Genomic DNA, 20,698 nt, shown 5'->3' on the forward strand with positions numbered 1-20,698 from the left:
CCAAATAAAACATCACACACTTGTCTGTCCCCGCCCCACCCCCACCAATCAGCCTTGGAACACCAAATTAATAAATGCATTGGTTGCTAAGCAGGTTATGAGTTTTCACATTTTTGGTCTGCATTGAAAAAACCCTGCGGTATTAAACCGATTAGAGTTTTGCAAGAGAAAAGGAAATACTATTTTTCCCAAGATGACATTCTTGGATATCACTGTCAAAATATTGTGTGATAGGAAAAAAATTGCAGGAATGATTAAACTTCTTGTGTGTTTAATGGATTTTTCTTTTTCAGCATTAACTAGCACAAGTCCTTCTCGAGATTTTGTGAAGCAGATCAATTTCCTTCCTAATTCAAATAAACATACAGTCCTCAGAAATAATACTGACATTAGTTAAAATTCAACATTCTAAAGAAAATACTGTTGTAAAGATTACGGATAATTTTATATTTATAATCAAATGTATCTGGGTTTTTCTAGGTCTTCTGATATAAAGGTGGCGTAGTGGAAACTGTATTTAGAACACAAATTTGATAATTTAAGAAATTGGCCAATTAGCATTTTCAATCTCTAACTTGGTTACTGATTCTTCTACGGAACAAAGCTAAAAGGAATTCCCTTTGCTGGTTTCTCACTTGGGATATCTGGGTGTGGTTTATTTTCTTCTCTAACTGGAACAAAGATATTCAGGAAAATCTTTTACAACTAAAATTCTTTGTCTTACAAACAAGCTTAAGGAGAAAAAAAAAGCAGTAGATCAAGTCTGGCTTAATCTTTGCTTATACTAGTGCATATACTGGATTTTTTCCAGGTTAACAAAAATAAAGCCCCAGGAAAGATATATGCAGTAGTATATTTAAGCTACTGGCTCACACATTTTAATGGCTGAAAATATATAAAAAATACAAAGGCGGAAGAAAAACAGTAAGCAGTTATGAAATGTAACAAGGTTTTTAATTCTTTATTAGTTTAAAGGAAGCTAGAACCTGATAACAATATGCCACATATGGTTCAGAACCAAACAAAGGCTGCTTAGTTATTTATTTTGCATTTTCTCCTTTTAGGAAGTGAGAAAAAAAAAAACCAGTTCTATTGGCACTCGAGTTTACTTTCAATTAAAATCCCCATAAATTAGAAAATATCTCATAAAACAGTGGAAATGGAAAAAAATGTTATTCAGAAAAAAACTTTCTTAAGTGTGCTGGTTTTCTGTAATGCTTTGGACTGTCGGATAAGCCTTCGAAGACCACTCAAAAAAATTATTCAACCTCTGTGTTCATGTTGATGATAATATATAACAGTGTCTTGTCCTTTGATGTAAATAAGAGGAAAAACCTCAGACTTGCTTCGTTTTTAATTGAACTCCCCTGCCCCGCGAATTCTGCCATTTGCTCAAGTCCCACACGAATAAAAAGACGCAGCTTAGAAACGAGGGCCTTGCTGCCATTGTATTTTTTCTAATTAAAATTCAGAGTATTAAACACAGTTGAGTACATCCATGCAGACATGACACACCGTTATCACATACCGGAAGCCAGTATCAACAGCACTGAGCAAAGGCTCATTTCATAACATCATTAAGATTCATTACATGCTACAGTTCAAAAAGGCTTTGTCAAAGCAAATAGTTATGGCCTGCCAGAAATGCACAAACAGAAATTTATATTAAATTGTCCTTTCTCTCTTTCAGTATGGGAATCTAGTTGCATTCCCAGGATTTGGGTTCAGAGGCTTAACTGGAAAGCCTTCCAGTTTCCTCAGATTGCAAAATATTACCAAAACGGAATATTAAAAAAAAAAAGTTAAGTGAAAAATATTTGAGTAACTAAATATTTAAGTAAAAATATTGAGTAACTCAAATATTACTCAAAAATATTTGAGTAAAAAAAAATTTGAGTAATTTGGGGGGATGGTGATCAAGCTTAATGGCTGTGTTGGAAACAAGAAAGGTGAAGTTTCAGAGAGTGTGAAGGTAGATAGAACTCATGAGTCACAAGGCGGGGTATTTAATTTGGAACAAGTCAAATAAAGCATTGCTTTCCTTTCCTTAACAACCTTTGGTACTCTTTACCTTATAACCTCAGAAAAGAAAGCTCTCTCATTAAAATATTTTTTTTTTCTTCTTTTATTTCCTGCTGAGTGAAGATGCCTGGGGAGACAAACTCTGCATGCCGGCTTTCCGACTGTGGTCGTAAGTTATGATGTTATCTGGAGAGTCACCGGTGAGAACTGACTCCTTTAGACCCGGTACTTTTCTTTGCCATGTTCATTGATCACGCATATGTGCTGAAACAATAGAGGATTTAAATGACTCGGTTTCTCAACAAAATAGGAGGCGCAGAGAACGTAATGCAGTGATAACAGAATATCATCTTAAAATTGGTTATTGTTCATTCAGATTATGTGTGCGCATTTATGTGTGTGAGTGTATAGAAAATCTAAAGAGACCCAATGGAATGCTTGAAAAACTTTCATCATTGTTCTGGTTTTGAGCCCTATTATGAATCTGGCTCCCTAGGTCACAAAGTGCACACAATTGGTCCACTTTGGGTAGGATGTTTACCCCTAGATCATTCAACATTGGTCAAGGTCATACAGCTGAGGGGTCTACACTAGGGGCCCATGTATATATGTTGACACTATTTCTCCAAATGGGGAATAGGAACTGCATGCAACCATAATTGGAATTAGGAATGCAAAGTGCCCAGAATAGTCCTGACACAGAAGATACTCAGTAAGTGGCAGCCATCATGACTACTATTTTAATAATTTGTTAAGTTCGTGTAACTGTTAAGTTCTTGTGAAAAGGAGGTTAGGGATTTGCATGCATGACTTACATTCAGATCTCTGAAGTATTCATTGTAATCCAAGGCATAACCCACCACAAATAAGTTTGGAATCTCAAATCCGACATCTGAGGAGAGAGAGAGAGAACAAAAAAAAAAAAAAAAAAAATAGGGAATCAAATGGGTAGAAAGTCCACCATATGCTAATGTTGGCACTTAAACTGGAGGATCTTTCATTTAAGCAGAAGCAAATGAGAAAAATGATAAGCAAAGTATAGGATGGATGAGCCCAACAGGTCCTGGATCAGAGTGACTAGGCAGGTAGGCAGGTAGACAGGTAGACAAGCAAACATACAAGAAGGATGGCTGTATTCCTACCACACAGAGCTGAGAAAGGGCTCAGACAGCTCAGGGGAGAGCATGAAGTATGCATGAGTTAGTCATGGAGCCCCGTGGTTCCGAAGCGAGCAGTATCCAATGATATAATGCCAAAGGAAGTACTTTGGAAGCATAAAGTGCGGTTCACACAGAAGTATTCCAATCCTGTACTACTTGACTAGGTGCACGGGCGGTTGCCACCGGAAGCCATTCTCCCACTATGCTCAGTGTCCTCAGCTGGACTCAGGGCTGGGAAGCCAAACCTGGGAGACCAGATGACAGGAAGTGGGATTGTTCAGTTTGAGGAAGAGAACGCTAAGGTTTATTCTAACACTAGTCTTTGAATCCAGGAGACAGATGATATGAATTAGCTCTCTATCTCTATTGTGGGAAGAATGGGAGTAAAGGAATTTAAGTGCAGTATGAGGTACTTAGGTTAAACAAAGGAAAAATTTATTGAAAGGAAGGTGATTTTTATGGAAAAGGATCTTTAAGGAACAGGCAGTAGTGGTCCTTCTTCACAGGTCTTGGAACAGAATAAATGTACATATTGTCCAGTGGTTTTTTAAACTCTTTCCAATTTTTTTGAATCTGTTTGTTTATTACAGCATTGCAGATGAGAGAGGAACTCAGTTTTATGAAACTGGACTTCGGTATAGCCAATGGACTTACAGCATGAAGAAAGTTGTTCCTCTCGTGACTACTCACCACCACTGTGATCCGTATGACCAAAGGCAACTAGCTCCTGCTTGTAGAAAGTGCCGGGAAGAGAGGGGCTAACTTTCTAAAGGATTGCATTATATGTCACTGATAGAAACCCCCTTTGGTCCCTCCACACTGTACATTGCCTTAAGAAAAATAATCAAAGAGGAGAAGCTAGAGCAGAAGAAAAGATGTCAGAGCACATAGAAGATGTCATTGAGCATACGGGAAAGAGTCAGTTATGAGAAAGGAATCAAAAGTATCAAGCCTGAGAAATCCAGGGAGAAGAAATAGAGATTCTGAACCAGCTAAAACGGTATTAGTAAACCCCAGACCACCCGGATTGTCACCATAGTAACGACATCACAGGGAACAGAACAATGCCAACAGTAGGCCTGGCACCTGGGACTGGGTAAAGCCAGTTCCGAAGGCCAAACCTTCAGAGCTGTCAGGGAGTGAAAGAAGAACATTGGGTCAGTAGATCAGGGGGATAGTTAGGAATCAGGGTGACCTATGTCCAGCTGGAAAATGGGTGCATTTCCTACACTTCTATTTGCACTTGGCGGATGTTACTTACAGACGTAGCGCAAGAGTAAGACAGTGATCAGAACCGGACTGGCAACGTGACCTTCCCAAACCACTGAACCTTGTTGTGTTCCATTTCCTCAGCTGTAAAATGGGCATCACAAGAGCAACTACTTTGGACAAATGTTGTGATGTGTTGATCTCTGTGTTGATCTCTGTGTTGCCCTTAGAAGAGTGGAGGGCCCACAGTGAAACTCTTAATGTGTTATCTGCCATTATTTTTTCATGTTGTTGCCGTCAGTGACACAAATAATCTGTAATTAGTTGGCTAGGTCGGAAGCGAATCTTTCAACTTCAGTTAAATTCTCGCTGTGGGATCTTCCATGATTTCTCCTTCAAAGATTTCTGTTTACTAACTTTGCCTAACCTCACTACATCCAGATTATATTCTCCAGGCCAGGACCTGGACGGGGACATGCTGTTGGTTCTATCTGCCCAGCACGGATGAAACTTGTTTTTAGAATAAAGAGTCACTTGTGAAACGGCATTACCCATCCACAGCGTGCTTCTCTTGCTCTGATGTTTTTTCAGCTTGCTGATGAGCACTGCAGCCAAATGATCCCAGAGGCTTTAGAGCAAACGTAAGTTATAAAAATCAAGCTGAAGTCTGCCTATGTGAGTGAAAAAAAGTTGCCTCTAGTGTTAGAATAATAAATAATCAAGCTGCTTGTTTATTCTTCCTGGCATTGGAACTATTCGTGTTATGGGGAGGAAAGTAGCCAAGTGCCCTGTATGAGTCAAATCCTCCAGGACATATGAATTCAAGTATGAAGATGGTATATGGAGATACTTCCTTGGCCAATTCTCTGCGTTATTGAACTTTCCTTTGAGGGTGACGGGAGAGGTGTCTTGAATTTCCCCCTTTTGCATGCTAAAGTTCAGGCTTGCTGAAGGTTGGCACTGAGCGTTGTCTGGTGACAGTTCCTGGAGATGGTACGAGGATCCCTCTAAGCCTTTACAGTGCCTTCCCGGTCTGACTGACAGGGCCAGTGGCCAAGGCAGGGATCCTGCGTGTCAGCCAGTCTGGTGGGGTCAAGTCTCCCTCTACCCCCACCAAAGCCCATTAGCTGAGTTCTTTGACTTTAAGGTGCTATGGAAAACCTAAACACAAAACTATCCATTGCACACAACAGAGTTTCTGTGAAAAACGTGAACTGGCAGATTAAAAACTCTCATTGTAAAGGGTTCTGTCCTTGTTGTAAAGGGTTCTATCGGCAAGGCTGCGGAGACCTCGGGAGATCTGTGGGACTGTCAAACCTTTACAGCTTCTGCATCACATGGAATGCTGGCAAATTGGAAACCAGACATTCTTCAACACGAAACGACACCAGCCGACCAAGCAAGCAACCAACAGAAACCAAAACCACTTACAGTCGGGTCTAAAGCCGTCACTTCTAGGTGTTCTCTTCACCAACAAACTACCATAAAAAAAAAAAAAAAAAAAAAAAAAAAGGCGTTTAATGATCCAGATAAAACTTCTGGGAATTGCAAATAGAACATCATTAAAATAGTTATCTCCCCTCCCCCACCTCCTGGAGCATGTGGGGCACCATCCCAGCCCCCGAATTCATGCTCCTGCTACAGGGGCACCACATCAGTGATTCTAGATAAAAGGAAGGGAGAGGGGCACTGGCACCAGGCTCTGCCAGCTGCTCCCGGAAGCCGCTAATGGAGGCACAGTAACGAGAGGCTCAGACATCCAGCAAAGCATGTCCTCTTCCCCTTCCTCTGTCTCAGGCTGGCAGTGAAATGGGCTATTTGTTCAGTGTGGTCAAGCCATAACACCCCAGGGCAAAGGGTCACTGGTTTGGAAAAGACTGCTCTCTTTGGGGACAACCTCCTGTGTTAGCGCTCCTCTCGGGCTTCTTTGGACACACAGAAGCATCAGTGATGTGAATGTCCTACTCACCTGGCGACCTTCACCATGTTGGGCTTGTACTTCTCTATGCTACTGAGCAGCGCCCTCATGGTCTTCCCGGTTCCAACAACATCCTTTGCAAAGAGGACAGACACGTTCAGCTGGGCGCATTTGGACGGCGTAACAGATTTTGCATCAAGACAGATGACTGTATGCCTTATTAATAATGCATCATAATTAGAATTGCCATCAGATGGAGTCAAAGTAGGAAGCGGGGTTGGTTACATTTTTTAGACAGGTGCCTCTCTTGGAAGCTGGGTTTAGGGGAATATATGGGTGAATATTTCCTCTTGGAATCCTTGAGCCCTGTTGAAATCTAAGTTCGGCCTTTGGAGAGCCTGTAGGGCTGCTCGCTGACAACACTGGGACTTGTGCACGCGCATGCAAGGACTGAATTTGGCCCCGAGGTTATGCGACACAATACAGAACGCATGAATTTTCATGGACGTGGGATGTACATCTGAATACACTGAATGGATAAACACCTCCCCCTTGCCCTCCCCACTCAATAGGGCATTCTATGGCCGGGAAGTGAGATGTGTCTGGACGGCAGCTGGTGACAGCCTGTGAATTCTGAGGGTGTGAGGCTGTAGTGAGCTTCGGCTCATCTCTGCTGACGAGCTGCTGCACAATTAGAGGAGAATGGGCAGCAGAAATGTATTGTCCTTGGGACAGAAATCAGCTGTCGGGAGCTGATTATCAAAACAACAGGTCTGAATTTAGCCAGGGTTGGGCAATTCGCTTGGCTGAAGGGTTTACTTCCTGGCTTAGGTCTGAGCCTGGAGGACTGCAGATACAAATGGCACACACAGGCAATTGTGTAACAAAAGCCTGAAAACAGCTCTCTTGAATTCCTGCCAGTTGATAAGACGGGCGTGCTCTTGAAGGAAAGGTGGCCATGTGCCGTATTAAGCCCGCTGCTTCCGTAGGACCCGTTCTCTCCCACTTTTCTTTTTTAGCAGAAAATTAAATTAAATTATAGCTTTCTCTTGGGTTGCCATTTGAAAATTGATTGTATTTATGACTTGGTTGCTGAAGGTAGAATTGTTTGAAGTCCTTAGGGGTCATTAGCAAGAACACGGACTCAGGGGTGAAAAGAGTTCAAACCTTGGTTTTGCTATTACATACATTTGGTTCTGTTGGGCTAGTTTCCTCTTCTGTAAAAATGCCCGATTCGCACATGGGTAGAAGAACCAGTGTCGACGGGCGTGAAATTATACATAAAAATGGATAAAGTACCACAAAACTATTATTTCAAAGCTTTTATTCTAAGCTGTTTCAGGCCACTGATTCTAGTTAGCTCTTAGGAAATCTGGAGAGCCATGTGCACAGTGGAAATTCAATAAATCCTCGACCAATTGGATAATAAGTTCTATATTTCAAAACTCACCATTAGATTCTTTCAACTTCCCCATATGGATAAAGAAAAGTCAGCTTACCTCAACAATGAGGACATTCTGAAATTAAACAAACAAACAAACAAACACCAACACAACAGTTATTAAGAATAAGATGCAAATCTGGCTCACAAGACAGACCCACACTTTTGCTTACAGTTAGAAATTTCACGATTTGTTTAGCTGGTCCTCCCCCATCCATCTAACTCAAATGCTTGGTGGTCATGTATGTATCCCAGGTTCATGTTAACAGTCTCTCTGCAAATATTCAGTGCTACCATATTGGTATCTATATTGAGGTTAGCAGGGTCATGTCAGATCCTAGACCTGTCTGAAGACCTATCCACAAGGTCACCCCACAACCCTAATTCCAGCAAGCACCCCATCCAAGCATTCCTTGGCACACAAAGTTTATAAGAGTTTCCCAGGAAAATGAGTCACATAAACTATGTTGTTAACAGAGACAGCGCTCTCCAGAACGATCATATATTCAGCTCTGACAGTCCTGTATCCCTGCATAGTTACCAGTCATTGGGGATTCTGTGTTTACTCTTGGATTTTCAACCTCAAGGAAGGGGTGGGCTAGGGAGAGCAATATGAATCGCCTGGTTGATATTTTAAGAAGCATGGTTGGGTTCCTTGTTATGTGCTCTCAAGGTCTACCTCTCCTTCTCCCCTAAAAACACTGACTATGTTTCATTTCAATTCCTGTTTGATACCTGTCTTCCCACTAGAATATACGCTCCACGAGGATGGGGATCGTGTCTGTCTTGCTTACTATTCTCAGCCTCTAGCGTACATAGAGCTGCATATGGATGCTTAGCAATTATTTACTGAATGAAGGACTAATAACTGATGATATTGATTAATGAGTTAAACCAACCAATTAAATGGATTAGTCGTTATATGTCAATACTGTCGCCCGAATTAAAACATGACTGCGTTAATATGACACTGTAATGAACTGAAGGGTGTGGATATGATGTAAAGTTGTTTTCCTTTGGATGACTCTTATTTCTCCCTGTGATCCATACGATCCTTTAAAAATTCTACCAAGCCTTACATCTTAGAAAGCTCATTTACGTCTCGTGCAAAAGAGATTTAAGTAATGAAAGTGTTAATCAACCAACCAAAACCATATTTACTTTATGTATCACGTGCTTCTTAGGAGGAAATATCTTTCTGGAACTGTTTTCCTCTCAGGTATAGTCATTAAATAGTCATTTAGTCATTAAATACATATTTTTAAAATATTTTATCTATTTTTTGAGAGAGAGTGTGTGAGGTAGGGGAGGGGTATAGGGAGAGGGCCAAGCAGACTCCCTGCTGAGCACAGAACCCAATGTGGGGCTCGATCCCAGGACCCTGACATCATGACATGAGCAGAAGTCAAATGCTTAACCCATGGAGCAATCCAACTCCCTCCCAATTAAATACATTTAAAAAATCCTAGTTTTATCATTGAAATGTAAGCTTATCTCATCCATTTTTAAAGTAGGTCATGCCCACAGTATCCCCTACCCTAAAAGTCACAGAGACAGAGGAGTCCCCTGGGTATTCTGAACACATTTGCTATGTTCTTAACCATTATCCCACAACAGTTGGTTAGGATGTGCATTTTTAGTCTGATTGAGGCTTACCAACCATGCCTGTTAACCAACCCAAATACTTGGAGAATACTTGGTTAATTTAATTCCCTAGCTCATAGTCTTTTTGTTGTTGTTGTTTCAATCTTATAATGAAAAACTCTTTAAAACTCTGGTAGTCTGCCTTCTTGCCTAATTAGATAAAGTGCACAGAACATAATTAAATTTGTTGTTTAAAAACTTGGAACCTTGCAAAGCAGGAGTCATCTTTGAATGGATTAGCTTTAACTGTAAGATATGGTGGTGACTGGGAAGTGGGACTTGAATGTGCTCTAACCCAGAAATACATTATCAAAATTACTTAAACATATTTTAAAATCAAGGAATGCATATACAGATTCAAAATCAAATAGGAAAGTCTAAAGATTTTCTAAATGTTGCTGTGTATCTAACTGTAAAGTATTTAAAAATGCTTATGTACTTTATATTAAAGTTATCATGGCATTCTATATTATGCATAGCCAAAATATTATCACACCTAACAAAAATGACAATAATCCATTTTATGTTTTTCATTTTTTCTAGTTTTATCAAGGCATAATTGACACACACATAAACTTCTATACCATGTAAGTTTAAGGTGTACAGCATACTGGTTTGATTTGTATATACTATAAAATGATTACCTCAAGAAATTTAGTTAGCACCCATCATCTCACATATATACAGTAAGAGAAGCAAGCAAAAACAGAAAACAATTTTTTCCTTATAATGAAAACTCTTAGGATTTACTCTCTTAACAGCCTTCGTATATAACATACAACAGTGTTAGCTATAGTCATTGTATTGTACATTTCATCCCTAATACTTATTTATCTTATAACTGAAAGTCGGAACCTTCTGGTCACCTTCCTCTGATTTCCCTACCCCCATCCCCACCCCCTGCCTCAGGTAACCACAAATATGATCTCTTTTTCTGTGAGTCCAGTTTTTGTGTTGTTTTGCTTTATTTTAGATTCCACCTACAAATAAGATCATACAGTATTTGTCTTTATCTGACTTACTTCACTTAGTATAGTGCTCTCAAGGTCCATCCATGTTGTCACAAATGGCAGGATTTCCTAGTTTCTTATAATTGAATAATATTCCATTGTGTGTGTGTGTGTGTGTGTGTGTGTGTATCACAGCTTCTTTATATGGCAATAATTTCTTAATATCATATATAAAACTTAGGACATATTTAGATTGCCCTAGTTGTCTTTAAAATGGCCTTTGTAGCTGGTCTGGGTAATCAAAGCCCATGTACTGGGTCTTTAATTCTCTTTTAATTTAAAATAGTCTCTTTTACTTACTTCTATTTCCCTATTTAATAATTTTAGACATCATCTACTTACTATATTGTATAATTATAAGAATTTTGTTGTTTACATTATCTCACTTCTTTTTCCACCCCCCGGGGGTAGATACTTTGTTATGACTGTATCTTCTTGTACTGCTCATGTTTTTTCCCACTACAGAGTCAAGTAGTATACTATAATTACGTTCCCTTTTAGTTTGTTTCTTTCCTTGGAATTCCTAATTGTTTTCCCTGTCATCATCCAGTGTCTTAGACTGCAACAACCCTCCTTTTCTTTATTTTTCTCTTTCTCTTTCTTTCTTTCTTTTTTTCCTTTCTTTCTCTCTTGGAAGGATTGTTATGAAGAAAACATTAGTTAATTATGGGTTAACTGTGTTTCTCAAAGGATTTTGGAGGATTAAAGAGGTTAAGTGGGTTGATAAAATCCGTAACAACACAAAAAACTTTCTGAGTTGTGTATGGTACTTAAAAAGTAGAATTATTGGGGCACCTGGGTGGCTCAGTGAGTTGGGCCTCTGCCTTTGGCTCAAGTCATGGTCTCAGGGTCCTGTGATCGAGCCCTGCATCTCTGCCGAGCAGAGAGCCTGCTTCCCCTCTCTCTCTCTGTCTGCCTCTCTGCCTACTTGTGATCTCTCTCTCAAATAAATAAATAAAATCTAAAAAAAAAAAAAAAGTAAAATTATTTAGTGGGTTCATAAATGATGGTCAAGGGAGTACTGATATAAAAAACCCATCTGCTACTGAAAGGGGGCTATGCAGAAATCTAGAATTCTTCAGTGAGTTAAATAGAGCAGTCAATACAGATATTTCTTTTCCTTTACAGAACATCACACTATTTTCAAATTCTTTCCTAAGTAATACAAGGGTTTATTGTCCAGATTGTTAGAAACCTGTTGCATGAAAAGTTCACTTCCAAAAAAAGCAATACCTTTAGTACCTTTGGAAATTGCCATACAGAACAAATAGCTCAAGAGTACAGAGAAAGTGACTGCCCCAACTTTGGAAACATTTTCACTACTGTCTAAGAGTACTATTCTCTTTACATTTTAACATATCAGAATTAGCTCCACAAAGGGACAAAGACAAATTCATCTTTACACGATCAGCATATAACATGGAGACCGGTGGAAACGGTCTTCTGTTTCCATTTCCCCAGAAATGCCTGTGGAACAAATCAACAATTTCGACCCCATTTCTTTCTCTAGTCTGTTATACTTTTGACATATTCCCTCCATTATTTTTCCTTAACGATGTACAATTCCCCCTTAACTGAGCAATAATTAATGTCTACTGCTTTTAATTTTGCACCAAGAAATCTTCCAAAATCCCCTCTCCTTTTTTTTTTTTTTTTAAGTGGGCAACCTTAGAAATTTTTTCAGGACACGCTGTGCCTCTTAAATGCTTCCAATCTGATAACTCCCATCACTGAATCTGAGATGTCTGCCAGTTACTGTCTTAGTCATCTCATCACACCTAGCTCATTTCCTCCTGGAAAGTAAGTAAAATTTGCAACCTGGGAGGGCCACAGGCAAAAATTCTATGGGGGTCTCTGGAGTGTGTCCTTTCGTTGCTATGGTGCAATCCCGATGGAAGCTAATCACCTCAAGTTTCCTGAAGAAAAAGAAAGGCAAGAAGAAAAAGAAGAAAAGAAAGAAGGAAGGAGTTATACAAATCTAAGTGATTTTCTTAAATAGGTTATTCCCACTTTCAGTCTTTTAAGATGCAGACTGATTAGCACACCACAGTCTAATTGGTAGCAACACAGTTCTGCAGCTATGGTCACATCCAGCAGAGCGATGGCAGTTATGATGATGGGCTCATTGTGGGTGCAGATCATGGGTAGGAGTGTGAATATGAACCCCACGGAGAAAGGAATGCAGCTCGGCATTTCACTTTATGTGATAATTCACAAAATTGCCAGAATCATCAGTCAGTGGGCATTTCCACTATTGTTCTCAGCCTAGTCAGATGCAATAAAAAGGAATGATTTAAATAGTTAAGGCAGCCAAGGAGGAAATTTGGCAGGTTCTGACGCTTCATTCTGGCATTCGATTAGAAACTTATTTGGTGGAGGAAGGTGGCACGTCTCCTGAAATCTTGCATTTAACCTGCACATCTGTGTTTTCCTGTTGCCAGATTTGGGTCTGCCTCCATGCGTTTGGTTTTATTCCACCCCTTTCAAAGATTTCTCTTGAACATGAATAAAATCTTCTTGCTTTAATGGATACACACATTTCACGAAGTGCCAGGATTAAATCAACTTCGAAAAAAAATCACCCAGAGAGCACGTTGCGCAGACAGCTTAAACACACTGAGGAAAACGCTTTTAAACACTGTGAGCCAACGAGGCCATTTAACTTAATCATTGAGGGTTCCCTTTATTCAAAAGCCATGACCTATTTAGAACCATGACTCAGCCAGCTTCCCTTATGGGCTTCCTTTTCTTTGCTTTAAAAAAAAGAAAGCAGGAAGGAAAGAAAGAGAGAAAGAAAGAAGGAAAGAAAAGTAAAAAAAGGAGCCAAGAAAGAGAGAGGTCCGTGGGGGTTGTAGTCTCTTTTCTGAATATTTTAGCCACACATCTTTAGAGAATTTAAGAAGTTATGCAGTACAGTTATGGGGCTTATAGTGTATGGATAATTATATAGGTGAGCTATGTCCTCATGTTTTTAAAAGTTCTTTTATAAACAAATTTGATTTAAAAAAAAAAATCTTTCCAGGGCTCCTGGGTGGCTCAGTTGGTTAAGCATCCGACTCCTGATTTCAGCTCAGGTCATGCATGATCTCAGGGTTGTGAGATCGAGCCCTGCATCGGGATCCACGCTCAGCCGGGAGTCTGCTTGAGTTTCTCTCCCTCTGCCTCTTCCCTCTGTCTCTCACCCCACTCACACACTCTCTCTCTCAAATAAAGAAATAAATCTTAAAAACAACAACAACAACAAACTTTTCTAACTCTCCCTCTTTCATTTCATCATTTAGCTCTGCTACTGCTCCTTTGGAAGTTTTCCTCAGTGTGTTCAAGCTGTGCCTTCTCCAAGGCCCCTACTTAGCTCCTGTGGGTCTAGTGCTCGTGTGTGCCCTGCCCATAGGGCCTCCAGACTGGTTTCTCTGCCTGGAGTCTCTCTCCCTCCCCAGTTACTCTACCCTCCTGTTAAGTTCACTTTCCTGAAACACAGTTTCTTGATGTTATTTCTGCTCAAAAACGTTTGTGACTCCTCTTTGCTTTTCTGAGCAACTTAAACTCTTTATTGAGACATTTAATATATTCTACAAACCAAACCCAATTTACATTCTTGGTGTTTTAAACCAGTGTTTCTCTAGTTTGAGCTGATTTCCTTCGGTCACATTGGTCTGCTCTTGTCCTCTGGCTCTCTCGTTTCCCTCCTTTGTCCCTCATTTCGTGATGCTTTTCCTCCCTTTTCTCAAGCGTTTTCTCCCCCTTTCCCCCAGGCTTTCTGGTCCCGAGCAAAACCACTTCCTCTTGTGAAGACAGTCAAAGTCCCAAGGAATCATTCCTTCTCTGGATTTCTTTAAGGGCAAGAAAAGAATTTCGTGTGGGAAGACTCTTGAAGTTCTTCTTGGGGTGCTGAGCATTAAAAAAAGGTGTACAAGTTGATGGCAGTGTAATAAGATAATGATAAATGCAGCTTCACTGTAAATGTATTGATTGAGAAATTGTGTAATCACTTTGTAAGGGAGAATTTGGATGACGGCCTCCAACAACCCTTCCATCCCATGCAGGTGTTTATTGCGGTTCGACTTCCTTCTACAACCACTGAAAAGAGTACCCAGCTGTTGTTGGGCGCCTTTTCAAGTTTGTCCCCCCCCCCACCCCAGCTGGTGTACATTCTGCATGATTCTGGAAGGCCTCCGAAACATTTTTTTAAAGCTCTCTCTAACTCTTAATGCATAGCCTTTCTCTGAAAGACTGAAGGATGGGTGAACAGAAAAGCCCATACGAATGCCTTTGTCTACTTAAGGGAAAGGAAATTCCGAAAGTTAAGTGACACTGTTTTCACTCGTCCATCTTCTGGTGTGCAGCATTCGCCAACCCAGTCCCCACTTTAATCTCTTATGATACCAAAGCCCTTCTGCTTCTCGAAGACAACGTGCTCTCATTTGACACATTTCTCATTCGGCTTAAACCCAACTGCTGGTTGATGTGTCCTTTGGTCTGGCTAAATGGACTTTTTTTTTTTTTTTAAGATTTTATTTATTTATTTGACAGATAGAGAGTAGGCAGAGAGGCAGGCAGAGGGAGAGGCAGGCAGAGACAGAGTAGGCAGAGAAGCAGGCTCTCCACTGAGCAGGGAGCCCAATGCAGGGCTTGATCCCAGGACCCTGGGATCACAACCTGAGCCTAAGGCAGCCACTTAACCGACTGAATCACCCAGGTCCTCCGCTAGATGGACTTCTATTTACTGTTCCCTCTGCCATGACCTCCCTTTCCCATACTTCATTGAACACATCTTTCTGGTTTCTTTCTAAGAGAAGGAGGAGCCTGCCCTCAGTCACCAAATATTTATTCCAACCTGTCAGCTAGGCACCGTGCACGATGCAGGACATAGGATGGTGAATAATAGAGGCAGGGTCCCTGCCCACCTTACACAGACTCGTGGGGAAAACAGACATAAAACAATCAGCTTCAAAGTAAACACTGCAAACTGTGGAAAGCATTTGACTTGAAAGAGGGTACTGATACGGAGATGAATGGGGACGGTGGGGAGTGTGCAAGGGAAAGACAGTTTGCTCATTTTAGACAGAGAGGCAGGGACCCTGCCCACCTTACACAGACTCGTGGGGAAAACAGACATAAAACAATCAGCTTCAAAGTAAACACTGCAAACTGTGGAAAGCATTTGACTTGAAAGAGGGTACTGATACGGAGATGAATGGGGACGGTGGGGAGTGTGCAAGGGAAAGACAGTTTGCTCATTTTAGACAGAGAGGCAGGGACGGCCTCCCTTACACAGGAGGCTGAGACCTGACGGATAGGAGGAAAATGGATTCCAGGGTGGAGGCCAAGCTTGTCCGAGGTCTTGGCTGGAAGGAGCTTAACCAGCGTGGTGACAGCACTATGAGGAGGGGTGAGTGCCGTACCGTGATGGTGGGAGGGAAGCAGGGCCAGATCCCATAGGTCTTACAGGCTGTGAGAAGGAGGTTGGATTATAATTTCAGAACACTGGGAGTAGGGTTTCCAGATAAAATACAGAACACCCAGTCATATCTGAATTTCCGATGAACAATAAATGACTTTTGAGCTTAAGTATGTTCCAATTATTGCATGTGACATGCTTATACTAAAAATGTATTCATTGTTTATTTGAAATTCAAATTCAGCTGGTTGGCATCCTGTTCTCTGTTTTGTGTGTGTATATGGTGGGATTTTTTTTGCTAAGTCTGACAACTCTAATTGAGAGGCCGCTGAAAGGTTTTCAGTAGGCAAGTGAGGGGATCCAATGTGTATTTTAAGAAGATCTGTTTGGCTGTTGTTTTTTGGAGAATGGTTTGGAGTGTAGCAAGAGTTAAATGAAGGCCGAAGTTCAAGGAGACTAGTTAGGCTACCATAGCATCCAGGAGAACGGATAGTAGTGGTCTGGCCCTAGACCAGTGCTTCCCAAACTTGCACGTGCCTAGGAACCATCTAGACCTCTTGTTAAAAGGAAGACTTAATTCAGAAGATCTGCGGTGGGATCTGAGATACTGCATTTTAATTAGTTTGCAGGTGGTGCTGACCTTGCTGGTTCCTAGACCAAAGGTCATCAAACTATGGCCCATCTGGCCTGCTGCCCATTTTTATAAATAAAGTTTTACTGAAGCACAGCCATGTCCGTTTGTTTCCATTTTATCTATGGCTGCTGGCTGGTTTCATGCTGTGATAGAATAAGTAGTGGCAACAGAGACTGTACAGCCCTCAACCCTAAAGGCACTTACTGCCTTCTCTGCCTGCCTCTCTGCCTACTTGTGATCTCTGTCAAATAAATAAATAAAATCTTAAAAAAAAAAAAAAAAAAAAGAAGACATTTACTGCCTGGCCCTTCCCTGAAAAAGCTCACAAAGCTGTGCCATAGACCACATTTTGCTACTGCAAAAGTCTAGATTCGGGTGATTACCATGAAGATGGAGAGAAGTGGGTAGATTTAAAACACATTTGAGAACACCGAGTGTGGTCTACACCGGTTCATCAAGTACTCCACTCTGATGTGAGTCCAGGTTCATGGAAATGCATAATGATGCATGATCTCTAAACCTAAGCTGTTGTGAATGTTGAGAACCTGGCTGACCAATGTCGATTCATCTCAGATATATTTACTCCATGTGTTGTAAGCTCAAAGGGTTCGACTCAGCACATATTTAAGCATATATAGAATTCCATCGATGCACACATATATGTGAATGTAAAGATACCATGGAGGAGCACCTGGTAACCTGGAAGAATCATTTGTCTTGGGAAAAAACAAGCTGACTCCTGCTTATACTTCCTGCTGGCTGATTTTCTCCCTCTCCCACCGGAACTTCCACGATCTCTATTTTCTCATGGCAGGAGGGTGTCTTTGTAGTAATTCTGGGAGGGATACTGAGGCTTAGTTCTATCACCCCTCCTATCACTCTGTGCTTTGTAGGAAACTACCCTTTCCCCACCCTCCTCTCTGTCTCTTCAGGGAAGGAAATATCCAATACTCATGTAAGAGGGAGAGCACTTTAAAATGAAATAGAAGATGATGTTAAAAAAGTAAGAAAGAAAAACCAGTTTCAAATGCATCTTTTTTCTTGGCCTTCCTTTAGAATTCTTAGAATTGACACTTTGACAAACTCTCCTGGTAATAGCCCATGGTGACTGTGTAATACTGCACGGGGTACGCTATTTCTCTTACGTCATACACCTGTACGGCAATGTCCTCCAACAACGTCCCAAAATGACTTATCTAAAGGCCACTTCAGGGTTGTGAAAAGTTGTGAATTTCTGGAAATTGAGTATTTTAATTTTCTAGCATGTCATTTTAATTTTTATTATTTGTTTTAAGTAGGCTCCATGTTTTAAGTGGTGCCCAATTTGGGGCTCAAACTCACAACCACGAGATTAAGACCTGAGCGGAGATCCAAAGTCGGACGCTCAATGGACTGAGCCACCCCGGCGCCCCAAGGATGTTATTTTATGCACTGACATAGTAATATCACATGGCGGCCTCGTGTTGCATTACCATCAGCCAGTTAATTCCAGTTTCTGTGGAATATAATTTACGTCTAGGTAGCAATGCCCCACTTGGATGGCTATGAGGCTTTCTAAAGAGCAGAGGGAAAGAAGCTGGTTTGTATAGGTAGAGCCCTTGGGGCTCTGTCATATTCCTAATGTTGTTATACATGTTTCTGTTAAATGTCTGCTATTCCTTTACCCCATCAGATGTTGCATCACAATAACAACCACAAATAGGAGAGATTAAACTTGTGCTAGAGACTGATTCCTGTCACTCGGAAAGCTAAAGTTGTTCAAGGATAATGAGTCCTAGAGATGTCGATAGAGCTGTGGCTTGGATTCACAGCAGAACTTGAATCTCGGGGCCCATTTCCACAAAGGCCACGTGCTTTAGGAAACAACGCTTCCTTCCATGGATGTATTTATGTCAGAATCCAAACAGATTTTCACTTAATTATTAAGCATTGGAAGGTCTGGAACGCCAAGTTGAAAGTGGAGGTGTTTGCCCCATGATATAATGGATTGCATTTTTTGCATGGAAGTGAAAAAGGCATAAGGTTGAAACATATGCTCTCCAGAAGTCCTTTTCGAATCCCCTCCTTAAATTTTAGATATTTCAACAAACCTGTTTAAATGTCTTAGTGCAAGGTCTAGGTGCTGAGGCATAGATGAGAGACACAAAAGCGTACAAATAAAGGTTCCTTTTCTGGAGGAACGGCAAGAGGAGAAAAGGAAGAAGGCAGAAGCACCAAGGGATTTTGTAATACGGGATTGTCTGAAATGAGATTGTAAGGAAGGTTGGAGACCAAAGATCTGGTCGGCTTCGGGTCCTGGAAGCCTTATAAAAAGAGTGTTTCAGAAGGAAGAAATCATTAAAAGGATTCACACATCCATTTGCATGAATTAGCCAACCCCGGAGAGTGTCTGAAATGCATTGGGAGAGCTGACCTGAAATGAAGGTCACTGATTTCCCCATGACATCAGTGCAGCCCCAGCAGAGTCACATTAACAAACCTTTCCAGCCAGTGTTGAAAGATCCTCGCCTCCAATTATCTGCATCTCGCCCATGGACTGGTCGTTCTAAAAAAAAAGCGAAGATAATATTTCACTGTGCAAGAAAACCTTTACGGCACATTTTCCCTGTCTGCCCAGCTTGCGGCTAGATTGCGCCTGACAAATGCGGCACACATAGCTGGTACAGATTCCTGGTTGCCCCTGGTTACCGAGAGCCACCGGCCTGCCACGGTGCTGGAGACAAAGCATTGGGATGGCTCCCAGAGGGGAGAGACTGTGGAGAGGGGCTGATAAAAGGAGCGGAGAGAAAACCAACAGACCTAATTTGGGAACACAGAAATGATGGAAGGTGCCCGAGTCTATCCTGAGGCAGACGGAACTGGGGAAGGCTGTCAAGTTCCGGGACCTCTATGGGTGGAGGGGGCTACGGTTTGGGGGGGGGTGTATGTGGGGGTGGGCAGAAATGGACCACACATTTGTCTGCTGCCCCATCCTCTGCCCCAGGGGGTAGCAATCAGGTAGCTGTTCCCAAAGAAATTAGGGGCCTCCTCTTTCCTCCTACCAATACATGTCCAGCCCCCCATCTGAGGTCCAGGGCAATTTTTTGAAAAATTAATTTATTTAACAGAGACAGTGCAATAGAGCACAAGCGGGGGGGGGGGGCAGATGGAGAGGAAGAAGCAAGCTCCCCACCAAGCAGGGAGCTCCACAATGGGCTCGATCCCAGGACTTTGGGATCGTGACCTGAGCTGAAGGCAGACGCTTATCCGACTGAGCCACCCTGTCAAGGGCGATTCTAACAGTTCACACAGATCAAGAATTATTGCACTCAGACCTTCAGGCATGAATGAAGAAGCCTCAGGAACTTTGTGCAGGCCCAGGAATATGTTTGAGAGATTTTCACGCCCGTTCTGTTAGAGGTCATGAGTATCCACTTTCATGATGGTTATATATCCTAGATCATCCTGTCCTAATTAAACCACACACACACACACACACACACACACAACCAAATATGGATTATTACCTAGTTCCTATCACAACGAAATAACATGGAGGCAGAACAGGAAACAGAGACAGGCAACTTGTTTTCTGGCCTCAGTGGGGAGACACAGCAGAAGGGCTGACGCAGACACCCTACAGACCGTGGATTCACAACCAAGCCAGACCTTCCAGCAATAACCTACGGAAGAGGTCACGGTGCTACACTTCATGCAGGACTTGATGAACCAGGAAACATCTCAGGTCACTGCTGTGGCTTTTTGAGCTCTGGGCCCTCCTCTCTTACTCGGGCAAAAAGGCTCTGTCTCTTTCCTGGTGGTGGGGTGGGGAGCAGGTGTGGTTCATTTCCTAAGGATCAGGTGGGGCCAGGCCTTACCTGGGTAGGTAAACCAGCCACGCCCGAAGCTACATCAGGCCTTGGACTTTGCAGCGACTGAAGCAAATTTGTCCCCTTAGGAAAGTTCTTGGGTTGGTTTGAATTGGATTCTGTCACTTGCAATTGAGTCTCTATCTAGGCATAGAGCTACTTTGTCGTAGAATGGGTTATCTGGGAAGATGAAAAGCAGCCAAATAACCCACAGAACAGTTTCACCAATGAAGCAGCCTTTAACGTTTTACCTTACTGCTCCACAGGGGGTTAAATGACCTTTAAAGTGTTTTCACTTCACATGGTAAAGCATTTATTCTTTACGGCAGTGGAGTGGACAGGATGCCCACCACGTAGGTGAGACCAAAAATTTTCTTCTTATGGGAACTGATCTCAAAAGGAGAAAGTCAAAGA

General features: G+C 41.7%; 1 protein-coding gene across 1 annotated transcript in view; it reads right to left on the reverse strand.

The window, feature by feature from the left end:
* Nucleotides 1-935: 935 nt before the first annotated feature.
* PRTFDC1 (phosphoribosyl transferase domain containing 1) overlaps nucleotides 936-20,698 on the reverse strand; it is a 92,681-nt gene continuing 72,918 nt past the window's right edge. The window contains exons 4-9 of the mRNA XM_046011050.1: nucleotides 18,916-18,981; nucleotides 7,809-7,826; nucleotides 6,361-6,443; nucleotides 5,823-5,869; nucleotides 2,838-2,914; nucleotides 936-2,286 (exon numbers count right to left, since the gene is read on the reverse strand). Coding sequence (XP_045867006.1) covers nucleotides 2,239-2,286; nucleotides 2,838-2,914; nucleotides 5,823-5,869; nucleotides 6,361-6,443; nucleotides 7,809-7,826; nucleotides 18,916-18,981 — 339 coding nt within the window. The 3' untranslated portion in view covers nucleotides 936-2,238. The remainder of the gene's footprint in view (nucleotides 2,287-2,837; nucleotides 2,915-5,822; nucleotides 5,870-6,360; nucleotides 6,444-7,808; nucleotides 7,827-18,915; nucleotides 18,982-20,698) is intronic.

Source organism: Meles meles, chromosome 7 (assembly GCF_922984935.1).
Source record: "Meles meles chromosome 7, mMelMel3.1 paternal haplotype, whole genome shotgun sequence".
NCBI lineage: Eukaryota > Metazoa > Chordata > Mammalia > Carnivora > Mustelidae > Meles > Meles meles.